At 45.2% G+C, this 24,236-nt stretch overlaps 1 protein-coding gene across 1 annotated transcript in view; it reads left to right on the forward strand.

Annotated features, from left to right (window-relative positions):
• The first annotated feature begins 10,133 nt into the window (after positions 1 to 10,133).
• Positions 10,134 to 24,236, forward strand: part of LOC137545140 (uncharacterized) — a 99,218-nt gene continuing 85,115 nt past the window's right edge. The window contains exon 1 of the mRNA XM_068266247.1: positions 10,134 to 10,301. Within this exon, the coding sequence (XP_068122348.1) occupies positions 10,232 to 10,301 (70 nt within the window). The 5' untranslated portion in view covers positions 10,134 to 10,231. The remainder of the gene's footprint in view (positions 10,302 to 24,236) is intronic.

Here is a 24,236-nt window from a genome sequence, read left to right on the forward strand (position 1 = left end):
ATTTCTTCCAGAGTAAAATGAGCCATAAATAACTTTTCTCCTATGTTGCTGTCACTTACAGTAGGTAGAACACATCTGAGATTACTGACAGGTTTTGGCCTAGTCCATCTCTTCATGGGGGATTCTCAGCATGGCCTTTATTCTTTATAAAGACATTCCCTGAAAAAGATTAATACAAAGACGCTGGACAGCCTCCCTGCTCACTGTACACTTTTTTGACAGTTAGATGGAGCAACTGCCATTCACTAAGTGCTTTTAAAAAAAAAAGGAAACCCTAAGAACCTCCTATGAGAAGATGGGCTAGTCCAAAACCTGTCGGTATAATGTCAGATTTCTACTACTTAGTGTAAGTGACAGCACCATAGGAGAGAAGTAATTTATGGCTCAATTAAAGAGACTCTGAAGCGAGTCTAAATTCACGTTTTTAACACGCAGCCGTGTTAAGAACTATGAGCCCTACTAAACCGCCGCTATCCCGCGACAAAACGAGGAGTTTATAACCCCCAAATCCCTTCTGCAAACCCCACGACTTCCTTGGTGGTGGATTTTGCTGCTGGAGGAGGCAGAGCTTTCAGCTGTAGCTCTGCCTCCATGCACGGCAATCGCCGCATGGATCTCCGCCTCTCCCCCCCCCCCCCGCTCTCAGTGAAAGAAGAATGAGAGGGGCGGGGAGAGGCGGCGATCAGCGGGGATTGACGCGCCAAGAGGCAGAGCTACAACCATAAGCTCTGCCTTTACCAGGAAGCGCTCCCCGGACACAGCAGAGGGGATTTGGGGGGTATAAACCCCTCGTTTTGCCCCAGGGATAGCGGCGGTTTAGTAGGGCTTATAGTTCTTAACATGGCTGCATGTTAAAAAAGTGAATTTAGACTCGCTTCAGAGTCTCTTTAACTCTGGAAGAAATGTACTTCTTATTTGTATGTGTTTACATGTATTTTAAAGTTTAAGATTTTCGCGACAGTGGTTCTTTAAGTACTCAATATTTTTGTTGATTGAATTTTGACACAGAAACTGACCAGAAAACAAATAGTCCCCGCCTTTAAGCGTGCTTCTTAGGAATACATATGCGGTGTAACTTCCCCTTATGGGGAATAATTTACTGCATCCACCTATATGTCACTGCGGGGCCTATCTAAGTTTGGGCTTGAGAAGTTTGTCCACTTCTGAGGACAGTCACCCACATCAGTCACATGTCTTACGGACTTCCCCTCCTGCTGTCACTTCTGACTTTTCCCTCTTGCTTAATTTTAGCTGCGACATCTTAAAATATCCCTGACTTGTGATGACTTTAAAGACGAAAGAGGAACTGTAACCATAACAACTTAATGAATAAAATTGCTTATTTTACACAATATTCATTTGTAAATTATTTTTGCCCACCTGGATTTACACTCTGAAACGTATCACAGGTGGCATCCTCTTTAGTCCTGTCAGGTGCATTACTGTGGAATGTTCGTCATTGAGCTTTCTAAAGACAGTGAAAACATTGCCTGGTCCCCCAGAATGCTGTGGGGGAGGGAAAGAGGTGTGCATAGTTAATCAGCCTAGGCTAAGTATCACTGGGGGGGGGGAGGGGGCAGGATTAAACACCAATATTCAGCAATATATAGATATAGTAAGTGTTTCTGATGCTGAAACCAGGATAATTCATGTAAAAATGGTCATCCTGTATACTTAAAGGGACCTAGTCCCCAAGTGTGCAGCACTAGGGTGCAGAGCACAGAGGAGTAAGAGCAGCTAGTGATGGGCTCACGAGTAGTTACTGTCATAGACCGCACGGGCCGGTCCTGGATCGGGTCAATCGCTCAGAGTCAGAAACTCGGTCTCGCTGACTCTGAGCGATTCAATTCAATTCAATGTGTCTGAGGTTGGCAGTGGATCCCTGTAGAGCTAGCTTCCTTTGGCTTCCCCTGGATGAAAGGACCTTTTGGTGCTCAATTAGCAGCTGATTGTGACCAGCTAGAACAACTTTTACCATATGCTAATTAACAAGTCACTGGCCAGCAAGGAATTATTTTTGAACAGTTAATTAAAACAACCCTGCCTTCACTGGTCAAAAAAAAAAAAAAACATACTTCCTGAAATGAAAAAATGTAATTTTGCTCTGCTTTGTGGAACGATACAGAATCGCTAATCGTCTCAACTTCCGTCTCATTCATGACAGTTACCTACTCGAATTTGTGATTCAAATGAGGCTTAATTGCCTCAGCTGTGTGCATGGGAAACGAGAGGTTACTTACCCAGAATTCCATCGGCTTCTATGCGTCCCAAACTTCTTTTGCAAGACTCAATACCGCACTTCCCCCTTCAGGCTTGAAGGAGGAAGTGCGCGGCAGTGAGTCTTCCAACACGTCCCATAGGCCGCCTGCAAGATGTTTGGGATGCATAGAAGCCGACTGAATTCTGGGTAATTAACCCCCATGTCTCCCATGCACACAGCTGAGGCAATTAAGCCTCATTTGAATCACGAATTCGATTAGGTAACTACTCGTTACTACTCGTGAGCCCATCACTAAGTCATAGCACATCAGCCTTTTCCCTCCGTGGGTGCTTGCTATACACTGTTTTCTGCAGCCCATCACTAAGGGCAGCTGATCAATTGATTTTTAATTGGTGGGTAGTGTTAATTATAATGGTTCATTTTTTTGAAATGCTGATGTAAAAAAAGTTAGATAGGTGATGACAATCTATATTTGTATGGTGGCTCTAATTGCAATACTATGCAATGAGTCCACCTGTCTTGCCTCTACTCAAGTACGGTAATGGTATCATTACTCCCTTCAAGAGGAACTGTCGCGTAAATCTTAAAATTGAAAACACGTACAAATAAGAAGTACGTTTCTTCCAGAGTAAAATGACCCATACATTTCTTCTCTCCTATGTTGCTGTCACTTACTACTGTATGTCGCAGCTAAAATTAAGCAAGAGGGAAAAGTCAGAGGTGACAGCAGGAGGGGAAATCCGTAGGACATGTGACTGATGTGGGTGACTGTCCTCAGAAGTGGACAAACTTCTCAAGCCCAAACTTAGATAGGCCCCGCAGTGACATATAGGTAGTAGAAATCTGACATTACCGACAGATTTTGGGCTAGTCCATCTTTCCATAGGGGGTTCTCAATGTGGCCTTTATTCTTTATAAAGACTCTCCCTGAAAAAGATTTATACAAAGATGCTGGCCAGCCTGCCTGCTCACCGTACACTTTTTTGGCAGTTGGACTGAGCAACTGCCATTCACTACAGTAAGTGCATTTTGAAAATAAAGAAATCCCTGTGAACCCCCTATGAGGAGATTGGCTAGTCCAAAACCTGTCGTTTCTGTCAGATTTCTACTACCTATTGTAAGTGACAGCAACATAGGAGAAAAGTAATTTATGGCTCATTTTTCTCTGGAAGAAACCAACTTCTTAATTGTATATGTTTACATATATTTTAAAATTTAAGATTTTCGCTTTCAGCATACTAATAGAAAGGGGTTGGAGGAACTACTAACAATACTCAAAGAGCAGGTGCTGTACAAGGTGCTCTAAATAACCTACACGTTTCACCTACACGGCTTATTCAGGGTAATGTAAAAACACACAAACATACATCCACCACCGCTACCTCCCACAGCCCCAATAACCTATTTACATTTCAGTACATATGAAAAAAAATGATAGCGTGCTCAAACCATGCTGCAGAAGATGTCAGTGGTTTATAAATACATAATAATCATGGGCGGCGCCAGTGGGGTGCTTTGGGGTGCTGAAGCACCCCCTAAAATTGTCCAAGCACCCATAAAGCACCCCCCAGCGTGAACTGACTTTTGGCGTCTAATAGAGGCCGCGTCAGTTCACCGGCAGCAGCAGCCCGCAGCTCCGGCAGCAGCAGAGCAGGGCTACAGTAAAATGTCGTCCGAAGCCATGCTCTGGAGACTTCGAGTATACACTGCAGGGCTTCGGGCGCCATTTTCCTGTAGCCCTGCTCTCAGCGCTCGAGCTTCAGTTCAGGAAGTCAGTGACGTTGCTGGCTGCAGAGGATCGTGGGAGCTAAGCGCCAAACGGAGGCCAGGACAGGAGGTCTTCTGCAGGTGAGTAAATGGTTTTTTTAATGTATTAACAGGTGTATTTTCTGGGAAAATCTGCTGCCAACATTGTGTATTTTCTGGGCAACCCTGCCACATGATTGAACGTATTTTCTGGGCACATCTGCCGACATGATTGAATGTGTTTTCTTGGCAAATCTGCCACTTGATTGAAGTGTTTTCTGGGCAAATCTGCCACATGATTGAACGTATTTTCTGGGCAAATCTGCAGACATGATTGAATGTATTTTTTGGTCAAATCTGCCACATGATTAAACGTGTTTTCTGGTCAAATCTGCCACATGATTGAATGTGTTTTCTGGTCAAATCTGCCACATGATTGAACATGTTTTCTGGTCAAATCTGCTGACATGTTTGAATGTATTTTCTGGGCAAATCTGCTCACATTACGTGTATTTTCTTGAGAAAACCTGCACAATTATGTGAATTTTCTGGGGAAAGGGTCACCAAAACTTGGGCCCACTGTGTTTGCGTTGCACTTTTAAATTACAGTTAGCTCCGCCCTCATCCGGCAATGCCTACGCCCATTTTTGCCGTGGCTATAGCCACACACATTTTTTGCAGCGCCATGCAAAGCTACCCCAGAAGTTGGTCCAGCACCTGCATAGCACCCCCCCCCCCCCAAAATAAAAAATCCTGGAGCCGCCACTGATAATAATATAGTAGCACATTAGACTATAACTATGGTAGTGTTAGATTGTGAGCTCCTCTGAGGACAGTCAGTGACATGACTATGTACTCTGTAAAGTGCTGCAGAAGATGTCAGTGCTATATAAATACATAATAATAATATGGTAGATCATTACACTATGACTATGGTAGGATAAGAGTGTGAGCTCCTCTGAGGACAGTCAGTGACATGACTATGTACTCTGTAAAGTGCTGCAGAAGATGTCAGTGCTATATAAATACATAATAATAATATGGTAGATCATTACACTATGACTATGGTAGGATAAGAGTGTGAGCTCCTCTGAGGACAGTCAGTGACATGACTGTACTATGTAACATGCTGCAGGAGATGTTAGTGCTATATAAATACATAATAATAATATGGGAGGACATTAGACTATGACTATGGTAGAATTAGAGTGTGAGCTCCTCTGAGGAGAGTCAGTGACATGACTATGTACTCTGTAATGTGCTGCAGAAGATGTCAGTGCTATATAAATACATAATAATAATATGGTAGGACATTAGACTATGGCTATGGTAGGATTAGAGTGTGAGCTCCTCTGAGGACAGTCAGTGACATGACTATGTACTCGGTAAAGTGCTGCAGAAGATGTCAGTGCTATATAAATACATAATAATAATATGGGAGGACATTAGACTATGGCTATGGTAGGGTTAGATTGTGAGCTCCTCTGAGGACAGTCAGTGACATGACTATGTACTCTGTAATGGGCTGCACAAGATGTCACTGCTATATACATAATAATAATAATAATAATTATATGGCAGGGCATTACACTATGACTATGGTAGGATTAGAGTGTGAGCTCCTCTGAGGACAGTCAGTGACATGACTATGTACTCTGTAATGTGCTGCACAAGATGTCACTGCTATATACATAATAATAATAATTATATGGCAGGACATTACACTATGACTATGGTAGGATTCGAGTGTGAGCTCCTCTGACGACAGTCAGTGACATGACTATGTACTCTGTAATGTGCTGCAGGAGATGTCAGTGCTATATAAATACATAATAATAATATGGTAGGACATTAGACTATGGCTATGGTAGGATTAGAGTGTGAGCTCCTCTGAGGACAGTCAGTGACATGACTATGTACTCTGTAATGGGCTGCAGAACGTGTCAGTGCTACACAAAGTTTGAAGAGCGACACACACACACACACACGCATGCATGCACACACACACACACACACGCATGCACGCACACACACACACACACACACACACACACGCATGCACGCACACACACACACACACACACACGCATGCACGCACACACACACACACACACACACACACACACACACGCATGCACGCAAACACGCACACACACGCATGCACGCACACACACACACACGCATGCATGCACACACACACACACACACGCACGCACGCACGCACGCATGCACGTACACACACACACACACACACACACACACACACACACACACACACACACACACACACACACCACACACACCACACACACTGTTGTCAGCAAATACACAACACAGGGAACCCAGTGGGCAATCAATGCAGTTTGGAATAAAATAATATTTCTATAGAGCAGGGCAGGATGCAGATAAGGGACTGAGTCAGAACCTAGAAGGATGTTAGATTGGAGGCACTCAGGAAGTGTGTGATATATACAGTATATTATCAATATATCATCAGTATATTATCAGTCACAGCTTGTCACTCATTTTGGCTCCCTGGACCACAAGTCTTTCAAAAGTCCTGCAGACTCATGTTGAGATTAAAAGCAGAACTTCTAGCATACAAATGTAACATTGTATGTGATATGTATAAAGGTGGCCACTGGCCACTAATGATCCAATCTTTTTCATCCAATCTTACCATTGCTATTGTATTTAATATAAGGTACTGCCTTAATTATCCATTCAATATATTCACTCAATTTACCGTTATACTACATAGATTTGGTAAAATTGGATGAAAAAGATTGGATCGTTAGTGGCAACGTTAAAGAGACTCTGTAACAAAAAAAGTTCCCCTTGGGGGTACTCACCTTGGTTGGGGTAAGCCTCAGGGTCCCAATGAGGCTGTAGCTGCAGTCAAGGCTTGCTATATTTACCTCTCCTGGCTCCAGTGGGGGCGCTGTTGCGGCTCTCAGCACGGAGATAGGCGAAAATAGCCGATCTCTGTCGGGTCTGCTCTACTGCGCAGGTGTAGGAGACTTGCGCCTGCGCAGTAGAGTGGGCTGTCAGCGGTCGGCTATTTCCGCCTATCTCCGAGCGGAGAGCTGATACTGCGCCTGCGCTGGAGCCGGGAAGGTAAATATTTACATCCCCGCTGTTTGGAGGGGCACAGCGAGACCGCCGTGGGACACAGGAGGACGGGGGAAGCCTCAATAGGATCTGGAGGCTACCCCCTACTAAGGTGAGTACCCCCGATGGGAACTTTTTAGTCGTTACAGGTTTTCTTTAATTCCTTTTACCACAGGAGGTTTATTTAAAATAAATTTAAAAAAAATCACTTTCACTACCTAAGAATCAATAAAGTAAATCTCCCAACTGAATAAGGATGCCCTTTCTGCAGGCCTAGGGGAGGGGCAATGTGGTGACATCATCATATCCTAACTCTGTTACACAGACATTCAAAGACATAAGAAAAAAAATCGAGAGCCCCAATAGTGTATTATTGATAAAAAAATTTAAAGTTACTAGAGAATCAATGTTATACTCACAAATATGGGTTGCCGAGTGTAGGCACACACTAGTAGCACTTGGGGGAGGGCGGGGGAGAAAACAAGCCTGTCCCCACTCGGGCTAAGAAGTCGCTCTCTGTAGACAGGAAAAAGGTGACCACACCCATTCACCAGGTGCATAAATAAACACTCAAAAATTGCAGAGGCGCCAAACCAGGATAAAATGCATTACAATTATATAAAAGGGGGGGTATTGGTGGACTTACCTCCCCAAAGAAGTCATAACAGTAGTGTATCACAAAAAATACCATTTATTCTTACTTCAATAACTCTCCAACGCATTTCACGGGTCTAACGTCCGCTTCCTCAGGCAAGATACAACAAGGAGCAACTGTAAAATGTCAAAAGCGTGTACAGCGCCTCAAAGGGGTGTCAAAGGGGTGTGTCTGATACTAAAAGTGGCCATACACAATATAATTAAAAGATCCAATTTTACACCAATTCGATAAATGCGATCAGTTGACCAGAAAAATAGAAAGCTTTTTTCCATTTGTTTGAGAAATCTGATTGAATTTTCCGTTTTTATTCGAGGTTTCCTGTTTTATTTGATAAAAGATCAGTGATAAAAAATCAGGAGCATTGTATTTTTCTGATCAATTTATATGAAAATTGTATGGTGTGTGGTAGATTGTCAACTACTTGATGTACAGACCTAAGCAATTGAGTTTTCAATCATTTTTTTCTTTCATAATTGGAGAAAAACTGAACACACGTCGTAAATTGGTCAGATTTTTGAAATGATACAATCGGCCTGAAAAATTGACTGCAATTCGTGAACTGAAAAGATATTTAAAAAATTGTATGGTGTGTGGTCACCTTAACTCAGGGACAAGTAACAACCGTGCAGAAACAGACACATTGCTCACAAGCTGTTCCAGCGCTACACTTCACAAGTGACAGAAACAATTTCCACATTTAAATAATAGCTCTGCTAGTGGCAGGGTCAGCAATTCCATAGGGGCAACATGGGCAACTGCCCGGGGCCTCAGAGCTGGCTGAAGGCCCCTCCAGGTCTCCCCACAAGTGTATAGTGGTCCCTGGGCCCTTGCAGGGTATTTGCAGTAGAGCACTGCACTCCTTCATTAGTCGGCGTTCTTCTGTTTTCATCCCTGCTAGTCCTGTCTTCTCTGTGACCTGCCAGGTCAAAGAAAAGTGGCGCCCCCATGTGGATACATTGGAGAAACATCACAGAAAGACAACACACAGAACATTTATATCACACTTTTCTCCTGGAGGACTCAAAGAGCCAGAGCTGCAGCCACTAGGGCATGCTTTATAACTAGTAACAGTGTTAGGGAGTCTTGCCCTAAAAGCGCTTAGAAAAGCGCTTTTCTAAGCACAAAGCGAAGGGAAAAGCGCTTTGAAAAGCGCTCTATAAATCGCTCAGCACTTGCAATAGCACTAAGTAGAGGCGCTTGATCCAGAATTGGACCTATTACTGTGTTTCTCCCATCTGATTGCCTGATGAAGCGGGAACTTTGCCCGTGAAACGCGTTGCATACCTGGAGAATCCCCAATAAATATTACTGTTATAAAATAACAGCGTATCGGCTGGTCTATTTTGTACCTGAGAGGTGTGTCCACCTACACCCCTCCTTTTTAAGCGGATTTTAATTATTTTATACTTGCTGGCGCCTCTGTTATTCTTGTTTTTAAGGCCTTACTGAGAGTTCTAAAGCCAGTGAAAATATATCTGGTCAGAATGCTCTATGAGGTGAATTCCGCATAGCTAAACAGCCTAGGCTAACCAACAATAGGAGGACGGAGTTAAATACCAATATTCAGCAATATATAGATCAGGGGAGGACTGGCCAGGGGGGAAGGGGGGAGGTTTCCCCCCAGGCTGCCTCTCATTTAATGATTTAGGGCTGGCCGATCCACCAACCGTTTTGATAATTATTATTGAATTGGATGAAAATCTGTACCTCCACAAGCATGCCCAATCAACGATTTAACTGATTTCAGGTGGAAATTAGTTGAATGTATTGATCTGAGATGCTGGGAAATCTCGGGCCAATGTGGTTGATCAAGTGCGATAATCACGAATGATGAATGCGATGGAAACCCCAGCCATTGCCCCTCAAAATGTATTATGTGCCCTCCAGTGCCTGTGCATTTATAATTAACCTGTCACGCTGTCCCTCAAGTGTCCTGGCTGTATTTCTGCATTGGCGCCCCACGTGACTACCGGCATATAGCACATGGGGCGCGTGTGTGACCTTATTTGGGCTGGGGCTGCCGTGAAAACAGGCCTCTAGTTTGTGTTTTCCCTCCAGGCCAAAAGGTCCCAGTCCTCCCCTGATATAGGTATAGGAAGTGTTTCTTATGCTGAAACCAGGAAAATTACCATAAAATTGGGTATCCTAAATAATTTACTGCATTCTACTATATGTCACTACAGGGCCTCTTTAAGTGCTCAATATTTTTGTTACTTAAATTTTGAAACAGAAACTAACCAGAAAACCAAATAGTCATCGCCTAAATGCTTCTAAGGAATACATTTGTGGTGTAACTTCCCCTTGTGGGAATGTTGCAGAAAAAAGATGACAGGAACCGCCCCAGATCTGCCTCTAGATTAGGCTTAGCGGTGACAAAAAAAGAGATCTAGCAGAGAGAAGCGCTGGTGACTTCCGGCTTCTGTCACTGAGAGACGGCTGCAGGTCAGGTGTGCCGCCCGCTACGCTCATCGGAGCAGGACGACCATGAGACAGCCATGTATCCAGGAGCTCTGCCTCCGCTGAGGATCGCCGCGCTCCTGTGTCTACTGCTGCTGCTGCTGACAGGTAGGACACAGGAAATGCTGCACACATCTGGGAACTGTGCAGGTGCGGGCTGCGAGGCTGCTTGTATGCGATTGCTAAATCTCAACGGAGACTTCAGGGAGCCTTGCTGTCCTCTTAGCAGGTCTACAGAAGGTCCTGCTTGTAACTGTTATTATATACTGTTATTATAACTTTTCAGCTGTATGTCGAAACATGGACGAAATCAAAACTGCTGCCTAATTTACGTTCTGCAGAGGTCATTTTATGCAGAGCTAGTGTAATAACTGAGAATCCCCCGTGAGGAGATGGACTAGACCAAAACCTGTTTGTTTTGCTTTCTTGATGATTGTGACAGTGTTGTTGTCCCATTTTAGGTTGTTGGAGATTGTGGACCCAACACATTTGTATGACTCTACTTGGGTTACTGTAGATCCATTTATGGTTAGGGGGAGGTGCTGGAGGGGAGACCTCGTAAATAGTGTCGCAAACATCAAATTTTGTGTTCACGAACGCAAACGCAAATCCATGGCAAAACTTCCACAAAAAATTACTTCAGTTTATTAGTTTACGCAGAGAGGTGTTTTGATCTCTAAAGTGCAGAAATCATATTACACTCCTAAATTAGTGGGATAAAGTGCTTTAAAACGTCCGGCGTGTGTACACGTCAATCAGGTAGTGTAAGGTTCACACTGACAGACGAAACGCAGCATTTACCGCACCACAAACAACCGCAAAGAGCATTCGTTTATGAATTTAAAAAAAAAAAACGTTGAAGCCGCAGCAGCAGAGGCCAGAAAGCTTTTATCTGGTTTTGAAAAAATTGTTTGTTGCAGCCTCTGTAGTAGAGTTCTGATTTTGGTATGGCATATACGTTACATACAAAAATGTAGGGTTTTTTTGAAAAAAAAAAAATGATTGTTGAAGCCACAGCAATGTTGGCATTGGCATATACATTACATACAAAAATGTAGGTGTTTTTTTTTTAATTGTTTGTTGCAGCCGCTGTACCAGAGGCCAGAACGATGTTAGCATTGGCATATACATTACATACAAAAATGTAGGTGGTTTTTTTATTGTTTGTTGCAGCCCCTGTACCAGAGGCCAGAACGATGTTAGCAATGGCATATACATTACATACAAAAATGTAGGTGGTTTTTTTATTGTTTGTTGCAGCCCCTGTACCAGAGGCCAGAACGATGTTAGCATTGGCATATACATTACATACAAAAATGTAGGTGGTTTTTTTATTGTTTGTTGCAGCCCCTGTACCAGAGGCCAGAACGATGTTAGCATTGGCATATACATTACATACAAAAATGTAGGTGGTTTTTTTAATTGTTTGTTGCAGCCCCTGTACCAGAGGCCAGAACGATGTTAGCATTGGCATATACATTACATATAAAAATGTACCGTAGTTTAAAAAAAAAAAAATGTTTGTTGCAGCCTCTGTACCAGAGGCCAGAATGGTGTTGGCACTGGCATACAAAAATGTAGTTTTTGGGGATTTTTTTTCATTGCAGCCGCTGTAGCAGAGGCCAGAACAATGTTGGCATTGGTATGTACATTACATACAAAAAAGTAGTTTTTTTAAAAAAAAATGTTTGCTGCATCCCCTGCAGCAGAGGCCAGAATGATGTTGTCATCATGGCATATACATTACATACAAAAATGTATTTTTGGGGAAAAAAAATGTTTGTTGCAGCCGCTATACAGCAGGTGAGTAGGCTCCCTCTGGTGGTGATTGTGACCACAACTCTTCCTGCTCTTGGTCATGCTGATCTAGCACTCATATTTTTTAATAACTTTATGATTTAGGGAAAAAAACTGTTTAGGGAACTAAATGACACTTAAGTAAGGTGACAGACGGACGGTTAGGTGTATGCTTTTGGGCAGCAATCACTACACAATAAAGGGCCTGCCAGTGAGGCCTTACACAGGAAGACAGCACTGGATACATAACCGTAATTTTTTCAAAAATGATTTGGTTGTAACCACTGTAGCAGTGGATACAAGATATATATATATATATATATATATATATATATATATATATATATATATATATATATATATATATATAAATATATATATATATTTGATTTAGAAAAAAGTAGTGGATACTAGATGCCAGGGGTTCTGGACATTCAGTTTTTTGTTTTTTTTGGGGGCGTGGGGGGTTGATTGTCACTTTACGCAGATCAGGTAACAGATGGGTTTATACTAATATAGGCCCTGCCAGTGAGGCCTTATGCAGGGGACAGTAGTGGATACTAGATGATGCCAGTAGTGTTGGTGAAGGATTATTGGGTTACTAGGACCAGCAGACCTTTCTCCAACAGCTAACGTGTGCACTGGACACACAGAACTGCAATATAATAATAGCAAGAAAAACAATAAACCAGCCCTTATAAGGGCTATTATGGAACGTACTGTAGCACTAGTAGCACTGTGCACACCTGTGTCCAACAGCTAACGTGCACTGGACAGTAGACACACAGAACTGCAATACAACAATAGCAAGAATAATAAACCAGCCCTTAACCTCTTGACGACCAGCTAACGCCGATTGGCGTAAACTGGTCGTCTGCAAGTTTCCATGGAAACGGCCGCTCGTTCGAGCGGCCTTTCCATGTCCGTTCACGGAGGCTGTCTCCGTGAACAGCTGGAGAGCCGCCGATTGCGGCTCGCCGGCAAAATGTAAACACGCGGGGAAGAAATCCCTGCTGTTTACATCATACGGCGCTGCTGCGCAGCAGCGCCGTAAGGCAGATCGGCGATCCCCGGCCTCTGATTGGCTGGGGATCGCCGTCATTTGATAGGCTGAAGCCTATCCTACAATGCGCAGGACGGATATCAGTCCTGCGCAGCTCAGAGGGGAAGGGAGAGGGACGGAGCGCTGAAAACGCTGCGGAGGGGGGCTTTGACAAGCCCCCCCGCAAAGCGCAGAGAGTCGGCGGCGATCAGACCCCCCCAGCAGGACATCCCCCTAGTGGGGAAAAAAGGGGGCAAGTCTGATCGCCCTGGCTAAAACCTGATCTGTGCTGCGGGCTGGAAAGCCTATGCAGCACAGATCAGCCAGAAAGCCACTGGTCGGCAAGTGGTTAAGGGCTACTGGTGGTTGATCTGGATGCTGTGGTAAAACCCATACAGACGTCAGATTTTTCCAAACGACAGGTCGTTTGAACGTCCCGTCGTTCAGTCGTCCGGACGCCAAATCGGGAGTGTGTACAGTCCGTCGTTCAGGTGATAATACTGATCTTGAGCAGTCCGCCTGGCGGATCGCTCAAAACCAGTCTTATCACCCGAACGACGAACTGTACACACGCCCGATTTGGCGTCCGGATGATGAACGATGGGACATTCAAACGACCCGTCGTTCGGAAAAATCCGACGTGTGTATGGGCCTGTAGTAGGCAGTAAGATACTGCACTGAGCACACAGAACAGAGGCCTAACTACCGCTTTCCCTATCAGCAGCACAGCTCTCCCTAATCTGCCTAGCACAGCAGCCAAATGCAGACTGTAACATGTCTGCGGTGCTGGTGTTTTTATGGGGGGGGGGGGGGGGGGTTGGTCCAGAAGGGAGGGATAGCTGATTGGCTGCCATGTGCCTGCTGACTCTGGGGTGAGGGGTTACATTTTGGCTCCCTGATGATGTATGGGGGCGGGTCGAACGCATCTGCCGACGTGAATGCAAATACGCGTTATTTGCTAGGAACTGTCCACCGGCGAACAGTTCAGGCCATCTCTTCTTCCAAAGTCTACTATCATCTCCATGGTTAAAGGAAACCAGAGTTCAAAGGAAATAAAAAGTTTCATACAGACCTGGGGCTTCCTCCAGCCTAATCCGTTCAGATCGCTCCCGCGCCGCCGTCCTCCGCTTCCCGCAGCTCCGGTACCGGGTCCCGTCACTTCTGTCAGTCGCGGCTAGCCTGACGTAAGAGAATAAAATTCTGGCATAGGTTCGTGGGGAGTCTAGATGCTCTAGTACACAAATATTCAGGTACTAGCCAACCCGCGTCGTAGCATACGCCGCATCTATCTATCTAATAGAGTACGTGCCTCAACCTTGAAGCAAGAAGAAGTAGGCTTTCCATGAGAAAATGTATGCATGCTCAAACACCAAGTTTAACCCTAGCAAGTCTGGCTTTGCAAATCCGGCCTAATTGGCTGTTCGAGGCAATGCTCATGCAAATATGCATTTGCTTTCGCATGCCAAACTATGCAGGGTCCAAAAATCAATACCGCAAAGCGATCGCCCTGCGGGTATTAGTTCATGCTACATTAGCACTATCCAGGAGCGCCACGGTGAGGATTCCGAATGCCCCCATACAACCGGGGGACTGCAGGGTCCCAGGCTCTCTTACTGCCTGGGAACCACAGCGGCACCCCGGAGGGGGAGGCTGGGTGGCGCAGCTGCACCCCCCCCCCCCCCCCAAGTGTGGTCAGCGCCAGGGAGAGCCATCCGCACCCACCTCCCAATATTAAAAACAGGCACTTACCTTAACATCCATTGTGTTCTGCAACATGCACATTAACTTGGGGGCACCACATGAGAAAGGAGTAAAGCATGAGTCACCCCGAGCTTTAGAGCTCAGGGCTGGCTCACATACAACACTCCGGGGTGGGGGGAGGACAGGCGCAGACAACTTACTCCAGGGCTCACACCACCAGAGCAAGCCATCCACCACCTGCCTCCAAAGGATACAACTGCAAAAAATGCTTTCCATGAGAAAAATTGTGCGTGCTCAAACACCAAGTTTAACCCTAGCAAGTCTGGCTTTCCAAATCTGGCCTAAATGGCTATTCATGAGGCAATGCTCATGCAAATATGCATTTGCTTTCGCATGCCAAACTATGCAGGGTCAAAAAACCAATACTGCAAAGTGCTCTCTCGCTGCCTGGGAACCGCAGCGGCACCCCGGAGTGGGAGGCTGGGTGGCACAGCCGCCCCCCCCCCCGCCCCCCCCCCCACAAGTGTGGCCAGCGCTGCGGAGAGCCGTCCGCACCCACCTCCTAATATTAAAAACAGCCACTTACCTTAACGTCCATTGGGTTCTGCTACATGCGCATTCATTTTCTCATGGAAAGCATTTTGTGCAGTTTGTATCCTTTGGAGGCAGGTGGTGGATGGCTTGCTCCGGTGGTGTGAACCCTGGAGTGAGTGCGCCTGTCCTCCCCCCCCCCTTCTGGAGTGCTGTATGTGAGCCAGCCCTGAGCTCTAAAGCTCGGGGTGACCCATGCTTCTCTCCTTTCTCATGTGGTGCCCCCAAATTAATGCGCATGTAGCAGAACGCAATGGACGTTAAGGTAAGTGCCTGTTTTTAATATTGGGAGGTGGGTGCAGACGGCTCTCCCCGGCGCTGGCCACACTTGGGGGGGGGGGGGTCGTCCACGTCACCCAGCCTCCCCCTCCAGGGTGCCGCTGTGGTTTCTAGGCAGTGAGAGAGCCTGGGACCCTGCGGTCCCCCCAGTTGAATAAAAAGGGGGCATTGGGAATCCTCCCCGTGGCGCTCCTGGAGGCCTGGAGCACACCAAAAACTGCTAGCAGATCCGCAAAATGCTAGCAGATTTTGAAACGCTTTTTCTTATTTTTCTGTAGCATTTTACCTAGCATTTTGCGGTTTTGTAAAGCGTTTTTGGTGTAGTAGATTTCATATATTGTTACAGTAAAGCTGTTACTGAACAGCTTCTGTAACAAAAACGCCTGCAAAACCGCTCTGAACTGCCGTTTTTCAGAGCGGTTTGCGTTTTTCCTATACTTTACATTGGAGGCAGAAACGCCTCCGCAATCCAAAAAATACCTCATCTCGGGAGTATGCGTTTCAGCAAAACGCCTCCCGCTCTGGTGTGCACCAGCCCATTGAAATACATTACCCAAGCGTATCCGAACCGCTCTGGTGTGCACTAAGCCGGATAGTGCTAATGTAGCATGTAGCAGGGTGACTGCTTTGTGGTATTGGTTTGTGCATGCATTTGCATGAGCATTGCCTCATGAATAGCCAATTAGGCCAGATTTGCAATGTCAGACTTGCTAGGGTAACGCCTCTTTTCCATGGACTGTGAATAGGCAGTGAAATGGCTCTCAAACTCTCACAACTGCTCACTGCTGCCTGGTAACTGCTTGCTGCTGCCTGGTAACTGCTTGCTGCTGCCTGGTAACTGCTTGCTGCTGCCTGGTAACTGCTTGCTGCTGCCTGGTAACTGCTTTCTGCTGCCTGGTAACTGCTTGCTGCTGCCTGGTATCTGCTCACTGCTGCCTGGTATCTGCTCACTGCTGCCTGGTAACTGCTTGTTGCTGCCTGGTAACTGCTTGTTGCTGCCTGGTAACCGCTGGTTGCTGCCTGGTAACTGCTCACTGCTGCCTGGTAACTGCTTGTTGCTGCCTGGTATCTGCTCACTGCTGCCTGGTAACTGATTGCTGCTGCCTGGTAACTGCTTGCTGCTGCCTGGTAACTGCTTGTTGCTGCCTGGTATCTGCTCACTGCTGCCTGGTAACTGCTTGCTGCTGCCTGGTAACTGCTGGTTGCTGCCTGGTATCTGCTCACTGCTGCCTGATAACTGCTTGCTGCTGCCTGGTGACTGCTTGTTGCTGCCTGGTATCTGCTCACTGCTGCCTGGTAACTGCTTTTTGCTGCCTGGTATCTGCTCACTGCTGCCTGGTATCTGCTCACTGCTGCCTGGTATCTGCTCACTGCTGCCTGGTAAATGCTTGGTGCTGCCTGGTAACTGCTTGTTGCTGCCTGGTATCTGCTCACTGCTGCCTGGTAACTGCTCACTGCTGCCTGGTAACTGCTTGCTGCTGCCTGGTAACTGCTTGTTGCTGCCTGGTATCTGCTCACTGCTGCCTGGTAACTGCTTGCTGCTGCCTGGTAACTGCTTGTTGCTGCCTGGTATCTGCTCACTACTGCCTGATAACTGCTTGCTGCTGCCTGGTAACTGCTTGTTGCTGCCTGGTATCTGCTCACTGCTGCCTGGTAACTGCTTGCTGAGCACACAGCTCAACAGTCCGTGGAAAAGAGGCCTTAAACTTGGTGTTTGAGCACGCATACATTTTCTCATGCAAAGTACTTCTTCTTCTTGTTTGAAGGTTGAGGCACTTAGTCTATTATATATATAGATAGATACGGAAACTCTTATACAACACCTACAGTTCTGTACATACAATTAACTTTACAGAACCGTGTACCGTAGGACGGCGTGCAGACAGTTTTTTTCTTGCGAATTTTTTCTTGCTTCTTCACTCTCTGCCAACTGAGCGTCAGATTCCCTAACTGGGAGGAACTGAAACAGCCAGAAAGCAGCCCAGCACAAACACTGTCTGCTACATACAGTAGAGCAAAGGTGATTGTTTCTCCATGCAAATATTGTCGTAGTTTGTATACTGACCAATCAAATTACAGATGAATGTGATTGTTGCAGGTTCCATGATGGTTATAGTATTAAGCTGGAAAAAATAGCATATCGTTGATTATCTCTATAAAGTGGCCTGAGGTCCTCTCTGGGGCCTTCTCAGTGGAAAGCAGAGCCACATTATCCACAAGGCAATCGAGGCAAGTGCCTAGGTCCTGATGGGTGTCCAGGGGGTCTGGCTGCCATCGTCCCTGACTCCGCCTTTTCTTACCAGGCAGACCAGTTACAACATAGTCCCTGTTTGGGAACCCAATCCCCCTGTCCCTCTTTCTCCCTCATTAGTCCCTCTCTCAGGACTGATCTACAGATGTCCTGTGTTTATATTCATCAGCATAAATATTTGTATTTTTATACTGAAAAATGTGTTTCATTGATTTTAAACTTTATTCCTATCCTTTAAATTTATACACAGTAAAGCCCCCATTATCCAACACCAACAGGGATTGGCTGATGCAGGGTAAGTGTAGTTTCTGGCTGCTGGAGAGTCAAAGTTAAAGGGGCACTACAGCGAAAAAACTAAAATTTAAAACATGTGCAAACATATACAAATAAAATGTACATTTCTCCCAGAGTAAAATGAGCCATAAATTACTTTTCTCCTATGTTGCTGTCACTTACAGTAGGTAGTAGAAATCTGACAGAAGCGACAGGTTTTGGACTAGTCCATCTCTTTATAAGGGATTCTCAGGGATATATTTGTTTTCAAAAGCATTTAGTGAATGGCAGTTACTCTGTCCAACTGCCAACAAACTGTGTAGTGAGCAGGGAGGCTGGCCAGCATCATTGTTTAAATCCTTTTTAGGGAATAACTTTATAAAGAATAAAAGCCTTGCTGAGAATCCCCTATGAAGAGTTAGACTAGTCCAAAGCCTGTCATTTCTGTCAGATTTCTACTACCTACTGTAAGTGACAGCAACATAGGAGAAAAGTCATTTATGGCTCATTTTACTCTGGAAAAAATGTACGTCTTATTTGTATATGTTTGCACATATTTTACATTTTACAGTTTTTTTGCTGTAGTGCCCCTTTAAAAATAGACCTAGCTAAAAAAACAGACCTATCACCCACACTATATATCATAAACTCTGTATTAATGTTGGAATACAGTTAAGAAAAACAAATTAAGACAAAGGGCAGACCTAAAGTGTAGCATGTAACAGGTCACATGAGGCGCCGCTGTAGCCATGGATACAGGATTCTGGATGGGTGGATGGGGAGATTCCATCGCTGGAACACTGGGGCAGGGAGTGCGAGGAAGGGGACATTTAGGAAGGGGAGCTGGCTCTATTTCCGCCCTCTAATTGTGTCCGTCCTGAAGCACACGATCCACATTGCTGCATGGAAGACCTGCCTCTCCTTACCGTCCATAACCTGTCCTTTCTCATGTCTATTCATAAGTTTACATGAACAGAAAGTTAGACACGCATTTGACAAGAAGTAAGACCTGATAGGCAGGGCCAGATTTATACTCTTTACCGCCCAAGGCCACTGTCACCAGCCGCCCCCCTTCAGTATAGTTAGCCAGGGGACCCTTTCCCTCTAGTATAGGTAGCCTGTTGACCCCCGCCCAGTATAGGTAGCCAGATGACCCCCTCCACCATTTCCCTCTAATATAGATAGCCAGATGACTCCCTTAATCCCTCCCCCCCCCCTTCAGTATAGGTAGCCAGCTCACCTTGACACTGCAGCAGCCATCAGTGTCACTCATTTCTCTGCTCGTCTCCAGTGCAGAAGCTTCCTCTTCCTTTCCGTCTCCAATGCTGCCCAAGTCCATAGCCACCGGCCACAATGCAAACAGAGAGCAAGGTGGCTGCTGCACAGGCGGCTAGTAGCAGATTACCGCGGTCAGGCGATCGCCTGATCTCCCTGCATTGCAGCATTTGCAAGCTTACAAATGCTGCACCAGTTTAGCCTGCTGCTTTGGTGCCCTTGCTCCTGTGGTGCCCTAGGCCATGGCCTAGGCGGCCTTGGCCTAAATTCGGCCTTGCTGATAAGTCAAATAAAGATTGTGTGACATACTTATGGTCTCTAGTTGGTTATTAAATACATATCTTAGTGGGTAAGATCATAGCTCCCAACTGTCCCTCTTTTGGAGGAACAGTCCCTCTTTGGGAGCCCTGTCCCTCTGTCCTTCTGTCCCTCTTTCCTTCTCATTTGTCCCTCTTTCAGGACTTTGTCCCTCTTTCTATGTAAATATATATATTTCTCTACTGAAAAATGTGTTTGACTCTAAACTTTATTCCCATACTTTAAATTGATATATTTCTAGTTTTCAAATGTTAATATGAAGGAAAATGAACCAGGACAGAAAGCACCAGTGTGGTTTGAATTATAAAACAACACATTTTTCTTATGAAATCTTTATGCTATGCGTGACTAGGGGCGTGATCAGGGGTGTGGCAGGGGCGTGTCTTAAGTGTCCCTCTTTCTCATCTCAAAAAGTTGGGAGGTATGGGTAAGATGAGTTCATGCGGGAAATCAACAGATAAAACTAGGAGCGTAACTAGACATAATCGGGCCCCTCTGCAAAACTAATAGCATGGGGCCCCCTTGGTTCCCAAACCTCATGAGAGTCATGTGATCAGGAGCCGGTGAAAGGCAGCAGAGTGTTTTCTGCTGTGAAACAGCATTTGAAAGCAGGGAAATATCACAGGCGCTCCCGCTACCTGCTACTCTGCATGGCGGGGGGAGGTGGCGGGGACAGTATTTGTGAGCCCCAAAGCCTCCGGGCCCCCCTGCGATGGCAGGGGTTGCAGGGGTGAGTGTTACACCCATGGATTAAACTCGTTTCACAATTATGACTTTGCACATCTCATAATAAGGGCACGATGTGACTGGTGGTTTCTTGGAACTGCCCAGAGTGGTTTATTCAGTTTCCTTTTTGGCAGAAGAACACTGCTACAAGCTGGACAAGAGGACCAGGTGATGACCACAGTCTGCAGGAAGTACTGACACTGAGACCAGAAATACCATGCAGAAATGTTTATTGTAAATCACTCTCGGGCAAACGTGCATGCAAGGAAACCACAACCCAATGCCAGTACAAGGCAGTGTGCACACAACCCCCGGATAACCCATCTAGCTAATTAACTAATATATAAATACAGAGAGGCTGCAGCACACAACAGTGACAGGGGCTCTTGGTCACGCCTTAACACGATTAAAGGGAATCTGAAGTGAAAATAAACGTATGAAATAATGCATTGTATGTGTAGTACAGCTAAGATATAGAGCACTAGTAGCCAAGAAATACGTTTCATATTATTTACAGAACAGGAAGAGTTAAAGGGACTCCGAGCACCTCTCGTGGACATGCCTTTAAGCCAGACGACTTCCAACAAAGTCGTGCTATGACCCCTCTGGAGGAGCCTCTTGCAATGGCCATGCGTGTCACTTCCTCTTCCTGATTCATTCAGGTATGCACTTCTCTAACAGAGAAGACAGGGGTGACCCGGAAGTTATAACATAGCCAAGATGGCAGTCGCAATTTTTAAATTGAAATAGAACAAAAACTATTTGGTGTAGAACGATTCAGGCATCAAATAAAAGAGGAGAGCACAAGCTACAGAAAGATATTCATGTTTAAAGTACTTTGCAGTACAGGTCTGAGTCTCTTTAAAGGCATGCCCATGAGAGGTGCTCAGGGTCCCTTTAAAACTTCAGTTGTTATCTATATGCAAAAAAGCATAGATAGAGCCACCTGCTGGTAGGCAGTGGAAGTCCAGAGTAGCCAAGTGCCATCTAGTGTAAAGACTTTAGAGGGAGGCAATTTAATCAGCATGTTTTATGCAGCTTGGAAATTTCAGTTTGCATCAACTCAGAATTGCAGAGGTGTATCTAGAGGGGTACAGGCATGGCTCTTGCCATGGGTGCCACAGCACCAAGGGGCGCCATGCCTGCCCCTGTGCTGCACCACTATGCCTGCCCCTGTAACTTAGATTTCAGATCAGATTCATTCTGTTATCTGGGGAACATGGCTACTTAATTTATATATGTAGGGTGCACTTGGCTTCAGGGCTAGTTTAAGCCACAATGGGGCCCTAGGGCAAAATAAACCTAGGGGGCCCCCCCAACATATACACCGGAACAAAAATCGGCATTAGGGGACCTTTTTGGCAGCTGGTATAGTCAGGGTGTGAAGTCCCAATCGGTCGGGGCTCCACATTCTGGCTATCCCAGCCTGCATGGGGGACAAGGGGTTAAAAAGTTTCAGGAGGGGGGACCCCACATAATTTTTTTTTTTTTTTTTAAATTCCCACACTCTAAACATAGAAAAAAATTGGGAAAATAGGAAAAAATGCCAGGGATCTTCATACAGCCATATTGCGGCTGTATAGCGATCCCTGGCCAAAGCGCTGCGGCTGCATATAGACCCCCTGGAAACCCCGTCAGGAAATTTATTGCGCTTTCGTTTGATGCATGTAAAATTACACTACCGTTAGGCTTGCTACTAAAAGTGACATTTACCGCATTTAAAAGTATACTTTTTTCCTTCGAAACTTTAAAATCGATTTTCTCAAAAACTATAAAGTCTTTTTGAAAAAAAATTTTTTCCTCTTACTTCTAATGATCTACTTAACATATCCTGCTAATTTAGGGTTTCTAGCATTTAAGGTGGATTTGCTATTAACCATTAAAGTCGTCTGGTTTTTGAATGTGTATTTTTTTTCCTTTGAAACTTTAAAATCGATTTTCTCAAAAACTATAAGGCCGATTTGAAAAAAAAATTTCTCCTGTTGTAGCCACTGGGGGCCCCTACAAGTTCTGGGGCCCTGGGGCAGCTGCCTCCTCTGCCTCTATGGTAGCGCCGGCCCTGCTTGGCTTAGTGTTAGATAAAAGGATAGAGAGGGAATAAGAAGAGATATTTCCTAAAAAGTAACTTCCGCAATATCCAGAGCCAAAATAAACACAGGCAACCATAACACATGTATGTGAGAAAGGATGCTGTTTTTAGAGGGGAAGGGGGCTCTGACTTGGGGGGGGGGGGGGGCAATTTCAGTGTTTGCCATATGCTCTATATTACCTAGATACGCCTTTGCAGAATTGATATTGTCCCATTGACTCTCCCTGGCGGTGTGCTTCTTTTTTGGTGTGTGGGAGGCACATGGCTACAGTAAACAAATTCCATGCAGAGACTCAGGGGGCGGAGCTAGAAATTATGGGGGCCCATAGCAAAATTTTCATAGGGCCCTCAGAACTAGGCACCCTTTGGATATGAGTTAAATGGGCAAATTACATTACAGTACAATATCTAATACAATACAATAACATTTGTAAAGCGCTTTTCTCCCATAGGACTCAAAGCGCATAGTTGTGATCAATACTGGATTGCAGGCTGGACTGTGTTACAGAGGAGACAGTCAGGTGTTCATAATTGCCAGACTAAACTGGTGGACTTAAATCCTTCCGGAGATGGAGCTGCCCTGATTGGGTGTGGCAGTGAGTTCCAAAGTGTAGGGGCAGCATGACAAAAAGCTCTGTACAGGGTATTACATCCTTTTGATCTAAGATTGGGGGGGGGGGGAGGTGAGGGAAAGGGGGTGATGCAGTTGCAACAAGTCTGTCAGGTATTCCCTTGCAAGGTACACCCTGTATAGTCATTGGGCTAAGAGACACAGACAGAGGGTGGAGAGAATAATAGTGAACATATCAAGTATAAATTGGGCCTCTTCTCTTCCAGCGCCCCATATCAGCTGCTATGGCTATTGCTGCGCCCCTACAGCGACTTTTCAAGATGGAATCTGAGCTCAGACTCTGGCACTGTGAAGTGGGAGTGCCAGTTGCTATGGTGCCATGCTACGCCAAGCCAGCTGTTGTACTGGATTTTACTATTGTCCACTGAGCTCCAAACAGGAGTTATGCAATCTGAGCTGTAATCATGAAGTGTCAGGCCAGTTACAGTAGCTTTTTTCATAGCTCGAGGTTCCTGTAACTCTCATGGGACTGTAGGCAGCAGCCCTCTTAACAAAGCATTATACCTAAACATACTTCATATTACTAATAAAATAAGACACTCCAGGCTGGCATTTAAAGGCCGCGGCGTTCTTTATTGGTTTATAAAAAATGAACAAGTAAGAGCTTAGTCATAATAACTCTGTATTCAAATTACTTCACGCTTTCAGTAAACATGACCTTACACGTACACCACTCATCTGATGAGTCCAGGCAACAAAATAGTCACAACAAAATAGCACGGTGTTCCCAAAAGCGCCAGAATCAGGAGATTTGATTTTGACCACCTGGGGCTAGTAGACTGTTTGGGCATCCCACTGCCACTAATGCAAAATATCGGCTATTGGGCGCCAAAAGAAGAAATTTGGGGCCTGATAAATAGCGCCGGGCCGGTCCGACTGAAATTTTTTCGTTTTGAGAATTCGTGTTTTGAAAAATATCATTTTGAAATTCGTTTTGACAATTAACATTTTGTAAATTATCGTTTTAACTTTTTTTTTTTTTCTAATATTTTGAAGCTCGTTTTGAGAATCATAATTACATAAATGATCGTTTTGAAATGTATTATCTTAGAAATGTATGGCATTTTTGT

The sequence above is a fragment of the Hyperolius riggenbachi genome, chromosome 2 (genome assembly GCF_040937935.1).
Source record: "Hyperolius riggenbachi isolate aHypRig1 chromosome 2, aHypRig1.pri, whole genome shotgun sequence".
In the NCBI taxonomy this organism is placed as follows: Eukaryota; Metazoa; Chordata; class Amphibia; order Anura; family Hyperoliidae; genus Hyperolius; species Hyperolius riggenbachi.